The sequence below is a fragment of the Telmatherina bonti genome (genome assembly GCF_933228915.1).
Source record: "Telmatherina bonti genome assembly, chromosome: 11".
NCBI lineage: Eukaryota > Metazoa > Chordata > Actinopteri > Atheriniformes > Telmatherinidae > Telmatherina > Telmatherina bonti.
Window position 1 is genome coordinate 21,773,585 of NC_136629.1, and position 17,096 is coordinate 21,790,680.

Genomic DNA, 17,096 nt, shown 5'->3' on the forward strand with positions numbered 1-17,096 from the left:
TTGTTTCTTTTTATCATCCTTTCCAAAGGGCTATTTGTACAGCAGATATATGTTGTCTATTTATCATATATCTGTCCTTCCTCTGAGCTCTTTCAACAATAAACCTGCATTTAATCAAGTGTTTTGAGAACAAGTGTTTCTGTAACTTTACAGTGATTGTTTGGTGACATATTGTGAAAGCATAACTTTTAAAAATTATTTTCTTTAAGCTCTGCTCATGGAAACAAAAGTTATCAGTACTTAAAGTCAAACTTTTGTTTTTCTAAGCCGGTCATGTTCTTATTTTACCTTTACTGCTTCAGTTCACTGAGACTTGCAGGTATTGGTGAAGGTCCCATTACATTCAGCCAGGTTGAGGTCTGGGCTTTGGGTTTTAATTCTTTTCTTTTTATCTATTGTGTTGAGGATTAGCTGCTGTGTTTGGACCATTGTCCTGTGGCATGACCACATTTCACATTTAAGTGTAGATTACTTCAGCGTAAAGAGAAGTTCATGGCTAGCTCAGTGGCTACAAGGTGATCCAAGTCATGTGGCTGCAGAACAAGCTAAGATTATCAACCCTCCAGCAACTTGTTTGACAGCTCGTATGCAGTGTTTTTACTGATATTTTGTTTTTTTTTCTTGGCCCTGAAATATTATCTCATTTGTTCAATGAACATTGGGAAATCTTGTGGTATGTTAAGATTCAACTTTGCAAATCTCACCATGTTCCAGTGTTAGTTTTACAGAAAAAAGCCCTCTACACCTTTTTTTTTGTAAAAAAAAAAAAAAACAAAAAAAACAAAACAAACAAAAAAAAAACTTGCTTATTCAGTCTTTATCCAGTTAAAATGTCATGAAGTTGAACGTGTTAAAAAAGACCTGCAGAGTTTGAAATCCTAACAATTTCCTAATGTTGAGGACTTTTCCTCTCCCTAGAAATGTGTGCTAATATGCCTGAATGCTTCAGACAAACAAACAATTTTATATAGCTGGAATTTAAAGGTATATATGGCTTTAATTTACTACTAATTAAGATGGCTGAATGTATTACCAGTGTAATAATGTTTTTTTTTTTTTTTTTGTTTTTTTTTGTTTTTTTTAACCCAAGTTAAGTTTAAAGTATTTTAAGCTGTGAAAAAGAATTGGAAGACAGGATATTTATGAAGTTTGTGGCCTTTAATACTTGACAATTCATTAATTTCACTGTATGATTAATTACTTATGGTGACTTCAACAATCAAACTGTAACTTCTAGCTGTTGCTATTTTGCAGAGATCAGACGCACTATTCTGACTGTATGAATCATTGAGTTCTAATGTCTACAATGATGCTGTAATCATAATCACAGCAAGTGCTTTTGCTTAGACTTTGTCAAGTCCATACCCATGTTCCAAATCTACACTCCAAAATAACTCCACACTGTGAACTTGTGGTTTGCAACACTTTAATCATGTCATGTGAACTAAAATTTGCACAATATGAACTGTAGCTCCTCCAATGAGAGCACTGCAACAACTGCAATTTGGCTATAAACAGTCCAGACACCATATTTAGTATAAATGAACTCTGGCTTGGTGAACAAAGCGCACACCCCAAACTCGCTCAGAAATAGTTTAATTTACAGGCGTTGCAATCCAAAAATTGTGGATTTCATTTCTGTCTGATTTGAAGTTAACTTTTAGATACAAGACAATACACTTAACCTGTGTGTGTGTGTGTGTGTGTGTGTGTAATAATGATTTATGCTGGTAATATAAGCAAAGCACGGTGGAGGGTGGGCTTGGATGGGGGCGGGGGGAGCAACCCTCTGGAGTCCGACAGGGAGGGAAGTGCAGCTGCGGTGCGAAGGAGGAGGGAGACGGAGGTGCGACGTGGAAAGGCAAACTGTAGCTCATGTCTTCCTCAAAAACAAATTAAATTTGGCGGCAGGATGGAAACAGAATATAGACGCTTAGTTGGATTTAATCTTAAAATAAAACGGGGTCACCACTAATGTTAGGAAGAAGTTATCGCCATGGACGGGGGGTTGACCATTACTTTAATATCCGTGGCGATGTTTTTAGGTTCCTTTTTACTGGGATTCATTCCGCTATTGTTCACACTTACTCAGGTAAGTCTTTATGTTTTTTACATTAATAAATCCCAGCAGACATCAAAAGTCTGTCAGGGACGGAACTGTTTCAGTTTTGGTTCGGTTGTGTTTATCTACTTGTGTCCCTGTCCGCCTCATAAGGATGTCCACCTTTTCATGAAGCTGATTTATAACTTCTTAAGAAATGGCCTTACTTGAGTTTTGTTTACTGATTTGAGAATATGTCTGATAACGTGTTGACTGGGGATGATTCAATCGGCAACCTCCGGCGATTCAAAGTGGAAGTACAAAAAACCCCCCCAAAAAAACCCCAGTTCCACTCTCATCCGCTAGGGGCCGGCTACCAAAAACAGAGCAAATCCCAATTGACTCCCATGTTAAAAAGGCCAACTTCACAGCAGAAATAAACATGTTTACAGACTGGTACAAAAATCCATTTTAGGTTTAATAGGTCAGGTTTACCTTCATGACAACTGTTTGGGGAGTGATTTTTTTTTTCTAACTCCCCCATTTCAAAATAATTTAATCTCGAAATTCCCCCCACTTCAATCTCCAGGCTACAGTTAAGACCCACTCCAAAATTCAGCATATTTAGGGGCGTGTCCTTTTGATTGACAAGTACCCGATCTCCCGCTTCAAGTAAGAAGAAAGTAGAGCAACCACAGTTTTTAGCCTGTTAACAACGTGGCTTAGCATTAGCCTGCTTACCTCCGTTAGCTGATTAGCTCCTGTTATCTTCGGGTTCGCCCGGTTAGCTCTTAGCTACAGGCAGCTCGGAGTTCGCTTAGTGTCAATCATCCACCATGACACTCACAGACCCCTTCTCAGCTCAACCTCTTTGCCCATATTTATAATTTCCGGGCGAGACAACACGCATGCCCCTGCCAAGAGGACGATGGTAGGAACCGCCCACTGAGCTCTCACAAGCAAGACCTATTGGTGACTTCACGGAGGCTCCGTTCATCATTTTATATACAGTGTATGGGGTGATTTCTCAGCTATCTGATCATATATGTGTTGTTGCAGAAAAGCCTGCAGCTCGTGTCCACTCTGGGGGCAGGTCTGCTTTGTGGGACAGCACTTGCCATCACTATCCCTGAAGGTGTGGTCTTACTGGAGGATTCATGGAAAGGTAAGCTATATACCAGACTCACCCCTCCCCAGATTAGTTCATTTTGTTGTCTTGACGACAGATGCGACATAAAACACTCAATCTGCTTTAAATAAGTGTTGTATTGTATCCCCTTGTAATTGTTGTTGATGCACAATGTGGGGATGAAAGCATGCTTGCGGGTCTGAGTGCATGCAGCGTTGCCATGTTGTCTTTCATGTGGATTTGTTTAAAAGGTCTTATCGTCCTTCATCTTTCATTTCCAGCATCACCCTCCTCTTCTGATGTGCCTTCTGGTCTGAATGCCAGTGTCAAAAATACAACCTCCACAGATGGAGGTCCTCCACCTCGGTTCTACATCGGGGTGGCTTTAACTTTCGGGTTCACCTTTATGTTTGCTGTTGATCAAATCGCTGGTTACTTCTCCACACGTAGTAAGTTGGCACAACTCTCATATCGGTTTCTTTTTATAGTGTGAATTCTCTGTGACATCTTTATTTCGATCACCTAAACTGGACTTTTTCCAGGAGAAACAACACATTTGACAAATACCATCCACATCACAGCCACACTGGGGCTGGTCATTCATGCAGCAGGTATAATATACAGTCAAACTTTCACTGCACATCCCTACTGACTTGTGTTTGCTTAAGGCACACAAAGAATTGAAGGTCACAAGCATGAAAAATTCCCAACAAAACACAGTTGTTCATGTCCTCATATGACTTGGCATGTGATTTTTTTACCGTTTTATCCTTGTATGTTTTGAATGACTCGATCTTTCTAAACCTTTAGCCCAAAGGCTTAAACTTCCAGGGCTGTCTTCAGCAGAAGTGGAAATTTGACATCACTTATAAATTGTATGTCGCTTTAATGACACTTTTGTTTACATATAGCTGATGGATTTGCTCTGGGTGCTGCCGTGGCTACTGGTCAAGTGTCAGTGCAGGTCATAGTATTTTTTGCTGTCATTCTGCACAAGGTGAGAGACCATAATATTCAATTTATGGATGGACCACTAACAATATGTAGATTGATGTTGACACCTGCCCATCTGTCTTGTCTCAGGCTCCTGCAGCTTTTGGCTTGGTCTCCTTTCTGATGCACGCAGGCTTGGAAAAGAAGTACATTCAGGGACATCTACTGGCCTTTTCCGCTGCAGCACCTATAGTTGCCATCAGTACCTACTTCATATTATATGGAGTAAGAGCACACACCAACCACGTAGCATGTTCCTAAGAGAAGGTCCATTATATTCCAGTGACTATCCAATGCCAATTGCCGATTCTGCTTTATTTGACTTGACTTGTTCTGTGTCTGCAGTCTGGAGGTTCTTCTGAGAGCCAGCTCAGTACAACAGGTGTGGGAATGCTCTTCTCAGCAGGGACTTTCCTTTACGTTGCCACGGTGCATGTCCTGCCTGAGATCAGCAGCAACAGGACAGAACAAACCCCTGCTGATTTCCAGCAGCAGGCTGGAGCAGAAACCCGCCAGCAACACCTGGGGATTATGGAGAGCTTCACTCTTGTCCTTGGTGTGGGAATTCCAGTGGTGTTAGCCCTTGGGGTGCATGATGACTAAGGGAACATTGGGTTGGTGGTTTGGTGTAAATCTTTTGTAGGGCATACTATGAAGACAGAATGTGCCTTAGAAGGAAGTTTATCTTGCGCTCTGATTTCAGTGAAACTCACCCTAGAACCTGGTTATTGTTTGTGTGTCCTCAGAGCCTCCTATTTGGCAGAGAGAAATAAGAAAATGAATATATTGTCCTCAGTTTACCGAGTTTCTATTTCAAGCAAACAAAAGGAGTAAAACTGGTTTTCAAAGTCCTATAGGGACTGCCAAATTTAAATTAAATCCAAGTCACTGGATAAATTTACAGGAAGAACTGCTCAAATAACTTGGCACTTGCATGGACAATAGGAAATCTAGGTTGCAGTAGCACTACTTTTTTCTTTTTTTTTTTAAGAAGATAATTTTTAATAATTTATCAGACAAAACATATTAGTTTTACAGTGGAACACTAGCAACCATGCAGTGTGTCCAAAACATCTTCACAGCTGTTACAAAATACACCAGTCACACATACACAGTGGAATTCTTCCTGTAACAGGAACCAGGATACAACAGCTAAAGTTTCTCTTTAATTTTCTTATTTAACAGAGGGCAAAGCATAGAATATTTAAACTTTTTAAAGTTTTGTGTTAGCAATGGCCTGTTTTTGATACATTGCTTATTCATTTTTGATAGAGGCCTCTGGCAAGTGTCTTTTTTTCAGTGATCATACATCACTGACTATTGATGTGACAAGGATGTTCTGTTAAATCTGTTACATTCACAATAGTTCAAGATAAAGAAATATTTACATTTAAAGTGGGATTTCTTTCTTTAAAACATGATCAAACACAAGCAATTTGAATTCTACTTCAATAAAATCAAGGAGATTATGGGATATACTAAACGCAGTTATATGACAATCATGCTATCAATTGTGTTCTATATATACTTTATAGATTCTATATTACCCTTATAGTAAGAGCTAAAAATCAGAAATGAGCAGTCAGTTCTTTAAAGAAAGAAAGAAAAACCAACACGGATATATAGTAATTTTCTGACACAATATCCTTTGTCAGACTTTCAAAATGAGTAACACAATTATTTACTGAACATCAACCTTTAGTCTCTTGTTTACTCTCTCCTGGTTCTGTACTGGCTGCCAGTCAGCGTTCAGGCACCTGATGGCTGAATGAACATAGTTTAACCCTAACCTGAGCAGACTTCAACTTCCTCAATGACAAAAACTCAACCTATCAATACAAACCATTTGGTAAACAAACAGGACTGTGGTTTCCAGCTTAGAGGCCAGAGCTTTCCAAAAATGAAATAAAATGGACAAATCTCAGGCACTTTTACTAAGACTACTGTGTCACTTCACCCCTTAAATCAAACGCATGTTTTCAACGTCATCTTGTACTATAGAAATCTTCAATATGGAACTGGTTGTAGTGTGACTGCTGATATTTGTCCAGCGTTAATTCAATTAAAACTTATTTTTACACTTGCTATAAAGCCAAATCCACCTCTCTGATTGCAGACCCTAGAATAAACACTGTATACATACTCCAGAGTCTCTCTTAAAAAGAATGTGGGTAGTCATCTCTTTCATAGCTTCATGCGGTTTATGGAGGCAGTCAGCTGAGCTTCCAGAGCCATCTGATCAAAGGTTCGTGTGTGTGTCTGCTGCCTCACTTTCTCCCTCATGTGATAGGAGGCCCGAGCCAGCCTCTGTGCCTCTTCCTGAATCTGTTCTCGTTGCCGTTTCAGCCTGTCCATTTTCCAGTCCTTCATAGAGATGTGGTTCTCTCTGACTTTCATCATGGCCTCCTCTTCTCTCTGGATCTTCTCTTTGAGCCTCTGGTGGCAGATCTGCCTGCGTTTGTTGTGCAGACGTGTCTGCTGAGCTCTGCTTCTGTGCTGCGTCATTACATGCATGCTGGCTCTCTCCATGCGACGCTGGCTCAGTTGAACCAGGATCTGTTTGTGCGTCAGCTGCTGGATGCTTTGCAGTTTGGCCTTCAGCTGTGCTCTTTGAATCTGCTCATCCTCCTGAGCAGAGCGCTCCTTCAGCTCCCTCAGCTGGGCCTCCACAGCCTGGGCTCGTTTCTCAGAGGAATGTTGCAATTTCCTTTCAAGGTTGCTCCTGATCTGTGCCTCCTCTTCCTTGGTCTGCTGTTCAACCTGTTTTTTCAGGAGGATGTGGCGTAGCAGCTCCCTGCCATTCTCCTCTTGCAGCCTCTTCCGTTCCTGCTTTTCCAGCATCACCTTGCTCCTCCATGCCCGTTCCTCCTTTTCCACAGCTACCTGTCTCTCCCTGTCCCTCAGCTTTTTCCACACCTCCTCATTCTTTCTCAGCAGCAGCTCCTGGTAGTGTTTGCGCTCCTCTGCCTCCTTCTGTGCCACTTCCATCTTTTGTCTGCGTTGTGCCTCCACCTCCTCCTTCAGCCTCCTCCAGCGGTCCTCATGAAGCAGCACCTCCTGCTCAAGCTGCCCTACTTTCAGCTCCTCCTCATGCTCCCTCAGCCTCCGGCGGGCCTCCAGTTCTCTGTGCCATCTTTTCATACTTTGTTTCAGCCTCCTCCTTCGCTTTTTTTCTGCTTGGTCCTGCTGGGCCTCCTCCAGTCTTCGAGCCTCCTGTCGCTTTTGTTCCACCTGCTGAGAAAGTCTCAGATGATCCTCTTTCTCCTGATGCTTCACCAGCATAAGAGCTGCTATCTTGCAATCCCTCTCGGGTATGGTCACACACATCTTCTTGTTTATATCAGCGGTAAGTTTCTGTAGTTTTACCTCAGTAGCAGGAGAGTGTCTGAAGTCTCCCAGACTAAAGCTGCTGACCGTTCTCTTGTCTGGCTCTCTTTTATCAGCAAGAGTCGACCTGCTTTCAGATTTCCCTTTCAAGCACAGATCTGCATAGGGAATGGATCCTGTTTGTCTGTCTAATGACTGATCCTTCAGTTTTGTGTCTGGCAACACTTCCAACTCTGAGGCTGTTTTGCAGACTGGACGCCTGCTCCGTGCCACCTGGATAATCCTCTCCGGTTCCTCACGGCACATTTTCAGATGCTTCGATCTTTCTTTTTCATACGATTCATGCATGACTCTCATCAACCCAAAAGGCGCGTCATGCTGCTCCGCGATGAAATCGTTCAGCGACTTAATTAAAACGTGAACTGGTTTCACACCAAGTCGAACGCAGGAGTCAACGTAGCGGCTCCTCTCTGCTCCGGACGACTCCAAGTTATTAAGGTCCAAAAGGCGCACAGGTGAACTGGACCTAAGCTCTCCCATAATAAACGATCATTTACCTGAAAGACATGCACACGTGCTGAAGTGCTACTGACCCCAAAAATCCTCCACGCACAGTCTGGTTTGAACGCAGAGGATTAGTTGTGACGTTTCAGACGATCAGCAATCGACTGCATTTTGTCTGTCTCTACTTCAGATGTTACAGGCTGGGAAGGACATTTTTATCATGAGCATTTATTGCATATATTTTAAGTCAAATTAATAAATTAACAGACAAAGCTTAATACTTAAATAGTTAATATGTTAGCTAAGATTTCCCACAACAAAACCCATAAAAATAAAGTTCGTGCTTGTTTCACTTTCTAAAACAGTCATTATAAGTCACTAACTTATGTTCTACAACACAAACAACAATATAGACGGTTCTGGTTACCATGGTAACGGTAGAGCGAATTTCTCAGCAGCAAGCGGCGCTGTCTCTCTGGTGACCTCGCTGCCGACTGACGTATATCAGCCGCGCCACTGATGTTTTTGTAGTTTTTCTTTAAATCAGTAAGGTTCCAGGCTAGGGAAGTGGTTACATGTTTGTCTTCCACTTGACATAACGTTAAAATGGAGCACGTTTTTTATGAGTTACAATGAACAACAAATACCATGTAATGAGTTTGTTTTACACTCTTATCTTTGCCTAGTTAATGCTTTGCCATTACCGTTCAGCAAATCTTACTGCTTTTGCTAGTTAGCTAACGTTAGGAGGACCGAGGATGATGATCAAAGACGCAGATGATTATTACTTCCTGGATTGCCCCAGTATTGTACACTAATGTTTGACGAGTAAATAAGATATCACAAAAACACATACATCTAGTTCTTACCACCAACATGATTTTATGAATATAGCTAATATGCGTGGTGTTTTAACAGAATTACCAATGATTGTCTTTTAGTTTGACGGGTTGTAGCCAGTTAACTTCAACTTCCTGTCTAACTAGGAAGGAAGAACTTATTCTTTCGTTGGTCGGGTTTTAGATTAGTTTTTTAAATGTATTATTATTAGGTTTATTCAGTTATTTGTCTTCTCTGTCCACACTGCAGCTGTATAAGTTTGTTTTTAAATTAGAAGCAACTAACGGCAAAAGTTGGTGCTTAGTAACAACAGTTTTCAAAGAGCAAAGTTGTCATCGAGTAGCTCTGATTTAGCACGCTTGGAGTCCAAACACGTAAGTCTGACTTGTTGCTGATCGCGTATGCAACAATCTAGCTTGTATTCTGTAGGTATAGTACATGTATTTTCCCGTCCCTCGAAACTGAGAAAACCGAAACTGGCAATGCTATGTTTACATCCTGCCAAATAGCAGTGAGCATCTCAACGTCTTGACCAGCATGTATATATAATATATATATAGTATCCATGGTTATTATTACGTCAATTTGACATAACTAAAAGGTTGTGCAATGAGCCGCATTCTGCGTTATTTCGATCTTTTTCTTGTAACGCAAAGCTCATCCACTTAGAGACTGAAGATGAAAAAGGCCAGAGCCTGCGGTGATGACGAGGCTCCCCGGCAGAATGGCACTTCTGGCCGGAGGAGAGCCGAGCAGCAGCAGGGTGATGGAGCTGACAGATCTGACTTCAACCAAGCTAGTCAGCAAGATGACGATGATGACAATGACCTGGGCCTCAGGAGAGAAATACGGAGCAAGTACAGAGACCTAATCAACTCAGTGCAGCGTGAGTAGTAACTCTAAAACGGCTTTAGTTGTCATTTATTTACCTGCAAATCGTTCATCCACCCTCTGTTTGTCTCTTTTCCTTTTCAGAGAATAGGGAAGATATGCTGAGTTCGTCCAACAACAAGCTCACAGAGGTTTTAGAAGAGGCAAACAAACTTTTTAAAGATGGTATGTATGATTCAACTACAGGAATTAGTGTTATGAACAATAGGTTATTAATGCATTCTGTAAACAAAAAGAGATATTTAAGCATTGAATTTCTTAGTGACAATATTTATCTACTTCTCATCTCCAGTTAAACCTTGGTACTCCTAACTTCCTCACATAGTTAGGTTACATATATTTATTAGACTGTAAATCAACATTTAAAAGTGGTTACTTTTTATATTTCTTTGTAATCACCAGAATAACAATTTATACCTGTGAGATCAGTAACTTTTATTGAACAATTCCCCACCTCAGTCCGGCAGGCGAGAGAAGCAGTTCTAGATGCCCAACTCTTGGTTGTGGCTACAGACCTTGGAAAGGAGAAAGCCAGCCAACTTTTTTCTGAAGGGCACTCATTTGATCCTGCTGCTTTTGCTGAGCATCTTGTGAGTATGTTTGTAGCACTTTGTATGGCTAAAACACCCATTTGTCAATAAGTGATTTGAACATCCACAACTTGGAAATGTTAAGCAAAGCCACACAGTCATTTTTTAATGTTCATATACACAACTGCAGATGTATGTGCTATGCAATTGTTTACTGTTTTTATGTGTGTGTGTGTGTATTTTTAAAAGAATAGTTCAAAACAGAGCTAAAAGGAGAGTAAAGAGTGTTTTTTTCCAGAAAAAAGACAGCAAATGAATGCAAACTCTTAAATGTCAGAAAATCTATGCTAAAACATTTAAAAATATATCTGAGTATTCTTTTGTTCATTTTAATGATGAGTTTCATCTGAATCAGACTTTTTTGTGGAAACAGTGAAGACACGTTACATGCACTTGTAGACGAGCACAATTAGTTTGTTTCTTAAAAAGAAAAACAGGTTAAAAGTACTATTAAAGGATCAGATGTAATTCATGAGTAAGTAGTTTATTGCAATGTAAAAACGGTTTTAAGTTTTCAACATGAATACCTGTGTTTTTGATGTAGTAAACATTACAGTGGTTATGTGTAAGTGTCTCTGCCTCCTTCATAGTTGTCCTTCATGGGCCTCAACCGATTAGAAGATGGGGATGATGGGCTGAATGGAGGTGGCTCTGATGGCTATTTACCCAGAGATGCCTGGCACAGATTGGCCAGGCGAACAGAGTGCTGCTTCAGGGCTGCACCTTCTTTTCATTACATGTGAGTACAACAGAATGCAGCAGTTGTGATATTAAAGTCCCAGAGTTTTTGATTGACACTTGACGGTTATTTTGGCAAAACCGACATGATAAATGGCTCCGCTTTACAAGTAGAATCAGGGTTTCTGGATTAGCTACCAAAGAATGAAACTCCCAAACAGTAAGAAGTGGCACCTGACTTGTTCAAACCTCTTACATCTAGTGTTGTTGTGTTCTACAAAAATGTCCCCTGCATTGGAAAAATAAGACCCTTTGTATCAACAACAAAAACATTTAAACCAGAACTGCCACTGTCAGTCAGCAAAAATAAGGCTTTGTGCGACAATATCCTCACACAAATGGATTAAGGAGGGTGCACAAAGATGGTGTGTCTTTTGTCAGAGTTGAATTGGAAGTACCCTTTTAATGAAAATGACAACATGGCAAGAAGGAAGCTATCTGTTTCATAAGATGAAACACAATTCAACAACAAAGTGATTCAAAAGGCTTTACAGAGACATTAAAACATGAGAAAATAAGAATCCTAATTTAAAATGAAAAACAGGGGAAAGGAAAGAACATTAGATAAGTCATTAAAAGCACAATCAAGTTTAAAAATTCCATCTTAAAAGAAGCTGCAGATGTGAACTTTAAAATGTAAAGTATTTAAATGCAGCTTAGAACAGGTTGGTCTTTATCCTGGTTTTCAATAAGCAAAGTCTTTAAGGCAAGGCAAGATTATTTATATAGCACCTTTCATGTACACGACTATTCAAAGTGCTTCATTTAAATCATTAAAATCATCACAGATGGTGTAAAGAAGCTTCTCTGCAGCTTTAAAGTGTCTCTATTATGAGTATATCAGCCCAATTTATTTTAATATGCAACAACTTCATGTCTGGTTCTGACTCTAATTGATAAAAGACCGTATCAAGAAAGACTAGGTCAAGAGGTTACAGATTTTATTTGATCCTGAACCATTTAGAGCTTCATGGATCAATAACAAAACTTTAAAGTCTTCCCTTTGAGACACAGGCAGCCAGTGTACAGACCTCAGAGCTGGACTGATGTGGTCCACTTTCTTGGTCTTAATGAGAACTTGAGCAGCAGAGTTTTGCGTGAGCTGCAGTTGTCTGGTTAATTTTGTCTTTTGGTGGACCTGTTAAGACAGTGTTAAAACAATTAAGCTGCCTAAAGATGAAAGCATTAACTAGTTTTTCCAGGACCTGCTGTGACATCAGATCTTTTACCCTTATAATATTCCAAAGGCGATAGCAAGTTGACTTTGTTGTCCTCTTAATGCAGAGGTGCCAGAAGTCAGTCCTCAAGGGCCGCCGTCCTGCAGGTTTCTGATGTATCCCTGTTCCAACACACCTGGCTTCCATTAAATGGATCCAACAACCAATCAAGTTCTGCACAATGACTGGTTAGTTTGAGTCAGGTGTGTTGGAACAGAGATACATGGAAAACCTGCAGGATTGTGGCGCTCGAGGACTGGACCTGGACACCCTTGTTTTTAATATGTTATTCAAAATTTAGGTGTAATTCCATGACTGCATCCAGATTTCTGGAGTGGTTGGTGGTTTTTAGTTGTATAATATGAAACTGTGGGGTGAAGTTTAATTGTTTTTCTTTAACTCTAAAGAAAATCACCTCAGTTTTGTTTTTGTTTCACTGAAGAAAGTTTTCGGCACATCCAGTTATTAATCTCTTCAATGCTTTTACCAAGACCCTTGGTCTCCTGGTGACATTTTATTATAAATCTATGTGTCACCTGCATATCTATGGCAAATAATGATGTTCTTTCTGACCTGTGCCAGCTGAGCATGTAGATGATAAACCGAAAAGGCCCACAGGAGGTGTGCATTTATCGCTTGACATCCCGGATGGTTTTCTGTCTATCTGTGGAAACTCTGGAAAAGGGCAAAAAGAAAACATTTTAGCCTGTGATTGGATAAATAATCAAGAGAAGAGCAGAATAAGTTGGCAAAATAAAAATATAGCCAAAGACAGCTTTTGTGTTGCTTTTTACTCCTTTCAACAAAAAAGTGTATTTCTGATATAACTCAATAATAACTAACAGCATCTTTACTTGACTGAAACATGCCGCAACACTATTTGCAGTGGCAGCAACTCCATTTCATTGACTTGATATGATAAAATGCTAATTTTCTGCTAAAGGGTCACCAGTAGCCTCAGAGGAAATACAAATAGTGTATTTTTCTGTTTCCATTGAAGGAAAATTGATTTCATGATTTTTTGTTGATGATTGGAAGAGCATTTATTTCTTATATAATGTTTTATATACTGATCTATTAATTGTTAATCCATTAATTCTGAGGATCAAATTTACCTAAGATTTTACTTTATGTAAATTCAATTAATTGTTTATTCATAATAAATTATTATGAATAAACAATCATGCACATCATGCAGAGATATCTAAAAAAAATTGTAATCTTTTTTTGTTTGTTATCCAACTTTCTTTTTTTTTTTTTTTACTTTGTTCTGGTTGTTGTCAACAGGATGGGATCGTTCCATGCAGAGCCGCCTCCTCCAAAGCAGAGGATTGAACGCCAGAGGAAAGCACCCAGCAAGGAAGCCAAAAGAATAATGCCAACTCAGGTAGTTTAACGTACACTCCTGTGGTTTAAATTATCTGCATGGGTACAAGTACATCTTTGCTAACAGTTGCGTGTATTTAACTTTATGACTTATCTTCACACTTATGGTATAATTTTACTGTATCCTGTCAGCTGAAGAAAATGGAAGAGTCCCATCAAGAAGCAACAGAGAAAGAGGTGGAAAGAATCCTTGGATATCTGAAGCACTATTATGAAGATGATTGTGAGTTTAAAGCCAACATCAGGTGGTACAGTGGGTCCTCTGGGCAATTGCTGCTACACTTGTATCTACCATTACCAAGCATGAGTGAAGAGGATGAATAATAGGTCACTTGTAAAGTGCTTTGGATGCCTTGAAAACAACTGTGTAATTCTAATAGTCCATTATTTCCCTTTTGACTGCATTTTTTTGTTGTTGTACATTATTAATAACCTACATGTGTCTGTTTCACAGCCTCTCCAATACCGTATTACGAGTTTGTCATCGACCCCAACTCGTTTTCTCGAACGGTGGAGAACATTTTCCACACGTCTTTTCTAATCAGGGTGAGGAACGTGAAGTTTTAAGTCAAGTTAATGCACCCTCTAGTGATTGTAAGCAGGCATGACAACAGAGTTTCTGTTACAGGATGGTTTGGCTTGCTTGTGCCTGGATGAAGATAAGCTGCCTTGTATAAGTGAGAACATCTCAAATTTAGTTGTATTGGCGTGACTTAGAAGTAACGTAGATATTGTCCTGTAGTAAATAATTTTTGTGATGGTGTGTGTTTTATATGTGACAGAGCCTGTAGAAGAAGGGGATGTGGATGCTGCAGGTTCATCCAGCCGTCAACAGTGCATCATTCCTATTAGCCAGAAGACATGGAGGGTCAGAAAATAATGATAATAATAATCTCAAAAAATAAGATTTATGTCATTTTAATTATATATTTTTTTGTTTTATATTTATATATTTATAGATGTATTTTTTTCCCCACAGGAGCTCATAGATATCTTTGAGATCAAAGACACAATAATTCAGCCTCCAGACACAGAATGAGTGATGGACCATTGACCCGTATGTAATCTTGGCTGCAATTTCTACAGGATCCCTTTTTGATCCAAACACACATTTTTTTAATTGAATTTTTCTGTGTGTTTTTCAATTTTTTAACTGTATGGATACTTTTTGTGGAGGGGGAGGGGCGTGCCTGACATAACATTAAATAATCGCCTCTGGTTGAGCTTGTCTGTGGACTACAACCACATACTGCTTTGCTTCACAATACCAACAATAAAAAATCAAGTAAGACCTGATGGAAGTAGCCTCAGCTTGTTTATAGTTACATCATTTTAAAGCTTTCCTGCAGCTACTGCTGCACTACATAATCTTTTGTCTTTTTTTTTTTTTTTTTTTTTTTTATCTCGTCAGGGGTTTGCCTTTTTTGTAGTTTTCTTGTTGCTGTTTTTGTACAAATGTGTTCTGCTTATTAAAAATTATGCAGAAAAAGAGAAACTCGTTCTTTCTGCTCAGTTGTATCTCTTCCTGTTGCTCCAGTTTGCCTGAGTAGACTGATTTATCCGGTTGAACACACTGGTATCATGATACACTCATCATGACGATGTAGTACCATCATTCTTGTCATCTCTTGGGTCTTTTAAAGCGACAGGCACGCTTTATGCTGCCTCCTACCTCTTCCTCTCTCCATCCCTCAGCTTTTTTTTTTTCCCTCCAAAACGGAGCATCAGTCTGCTCTCCTGTACCGAGATATGAAGCTGAGCTGCATTTGAGGCGGGAGCAACGCAGTTTTTTTCCCCACATTCATTTAATTAGGTTGGATTTTATGTAACTATGGCTCAAAAATATGTGTCAGAGAAGACCCCAGGAAATGCAGCGAGGAGCTGTCAGTAACTGAGGCACACTCGTACAAGACTGAGGCGTGCACACACTAGCTTCTGCAGAGATTTGCCTGCTTTGGCAATGCTGAGTCTGACTTATAACGATGCAGTTCTGCAGAAAGGTGCTCTGCAAGCCGTGTAGTGCCAGAGTCACTTCACCGGAGGAGGACATGGAATACAAGATGGGGAGCTGCATTGGAATCTCACACAAACAGGTAATGTGAGCATTGGTGATGTTCTGAATAGAGGCCGTGTGCATTGGTGCACTAGTGCCTTCTGCACAGAAAGCATGAGTAGATTTTACTGATGAAAAGCTGAGTCTTGGCTTGGGAAAAGGGAGTGAGATTGAACATGTAGTATTGTGTTGGAGGAGGGGCATCGGCAGCAGCAGTGAAAAGGAGCTGTGCAGATTGAGCAGGGGGTGAGGATGGGAGGAGCTGAGTATGAACATGAAGGGAAGATGCTTATTGTATTTGAGTTGGAAAAAGGAAAGGAGAGACTGATAAATGACAGCATAGGATTGTTTATATGTACCGATTAATTTTGTCTAAAGTCTGATTGACAGGAGACACCTGCGAGGCAACAGAGGAGATACTTGATATGAAGGCTGATGTGATGTTTTGGAGAAACAGCCTTGATCAAATCAATGATATTTATAGAGATGATGCTATGTCTGTTGGGCACAGCTGCAAATGGCCTTTGAGGGTGGCTGATAATAGGAGACCCAAAATACATTTCAAACCCTTCACTGTCATGATCTGCAGCTTTCACTTCTTTCTTAGTTTTCTGGCATTTGTAGATTTGTTCCAGTTTGCCTCTCCCTGAGCCGTCACCTTATCGTGGTGGAGGGGTTTGTGCGTCCCGAAGATCCTAGCAGCTATGTTGTCGGGGGCTTTATGCCCCTGGTAGGGTCACCCATGGCAAACAGGTGTCTAGGGGAGGGACCAGACCAAGCACGGCTCATAGACCCCTATGACGATGACAAACCTGGGCATAAATGTTCCCTTGCCCGGACGCGGGTTACCGGGACCCCCCTCTGGAGCCAGGCCTGGAGGCGGGGTACGAGAGCGAGCGTCTGGTGGCCGGGCCTTCGCCCATGGGGCCCGGTCGGGCTCAGCCCGAAAGGGTTACATGGGCCCCACCTCCCGTGGGCTCACCATCTGCGGGAGGAGCCGTAGGGGTCGGGTGCAATGTGAGCTGGGCGGCAGCAAGGGGCGGGGACCCTGGCGGTCCGATCCCCGGCTGCAGAAGCTGGCTCTAGGGACGTGGAACGTCACCTCTCTGGTGGGGAAGGAGCCTGAGCTTGTGCGCGAGGTTGAGCGGTTCCGACTAGATATAGTTGGACTCACCTCGACGCATGGCTTGGGCTCTGGAACCAGTACCCTCGAGAGGGGCTGGACCTTCTTCCACTCTGGAGTTGCTCATGGTGAGAGGCGCCGAGCAGGTGTGGGCATTCTCATCAGCCCCCAGCTTGGTGCCTGCACGTTGGGGTTTACCCCGGTGGATGAAAGGGTAGTTTCCCTCCGCCTCCGGGTGGGGGGACGGGTCCTGACTGTTGTCTG

At 41.0% G+C, this 17,096-nt stretch overlaps 3 protein-coding genes across 3 annotated transcripts; 2 read left to right on the top strand and 1 right to left on the bottom strand.

Annotated features, from left to right (window-relative positions):
* Positions 1-1,947: 1,947 nt before the first annotated feature.
* Positions 1,948-5,423, top strand: LOC306762116 (zinc transporter ZIP9). The gene is made up of 7 exons (XM_079248514.1): positions 1,948-2,092; positions 3,101-3,206; positions 3,452-3,619; positions 3,713-3,781; positions 4,082-4,167; positions 4,254-4,388; positions 4,509-5,423. Exons 1-7 carry the CDS (start codon positions 1,997-1,999, stop codon positions 4,764-4,766), a joined length of 918 nt encoding a protein of 305 aa, XP_079104640.1. The 5' UTR covers positions 1,948-1,996; the 3' UTR covers positions 4,767-5,423.
* Positions 5,424-6,347: 924 nt separating this feature from the next.
* On the bottom strand, positions 6,348-8,030 carry LOC306762317 (coiled-coil domain-containing protein 185; the record flags this gene model as incomplete). Its single annotated transcript, XM_079248760.1, has 1 exon — positions 6,348-8,030. One exon carries the CDS (start codon positions 8,028-8,030, stop codon positions 6,348-6,350), a length of 1,683 nt encoding a protein of 560 aa, XP_079104886.1.
* Positions 8,031-9,027: 997 nt separating this feature from the next.
* On the top strand, positions 9,028-14,979 carry nsmce4a (NSE4 homolog A, SMC5-SMC6 complex component). The gene is made up of 11 exons (XM_079249003.1): positions 9,028-9,208; positions 9,504-9,720; positions 9,810-9,890; positions 10,185-10,315; positions 10,906-11,054; positions 13,558-13,657; positions 13,789-13,879; positions 14,111-14,202; positions 14,285-14,333; positions 14,439-14,524; positions 14,636-14,979. Exons 2-11 carry the CDS (start codon positions 9,513-9,515, stop codon positions 14,693-14,695), a joined length of 1,047 nt encoding a protein of 348 aa, XP_079105129.1. The 5' UTR covers positions 9,028-9,208; positions 9,504-9,512; the 3' UTR covers positions 14,696-14,979.
* Positions 14,980-17,096: the final 2,117 nt, after the last annotated feature.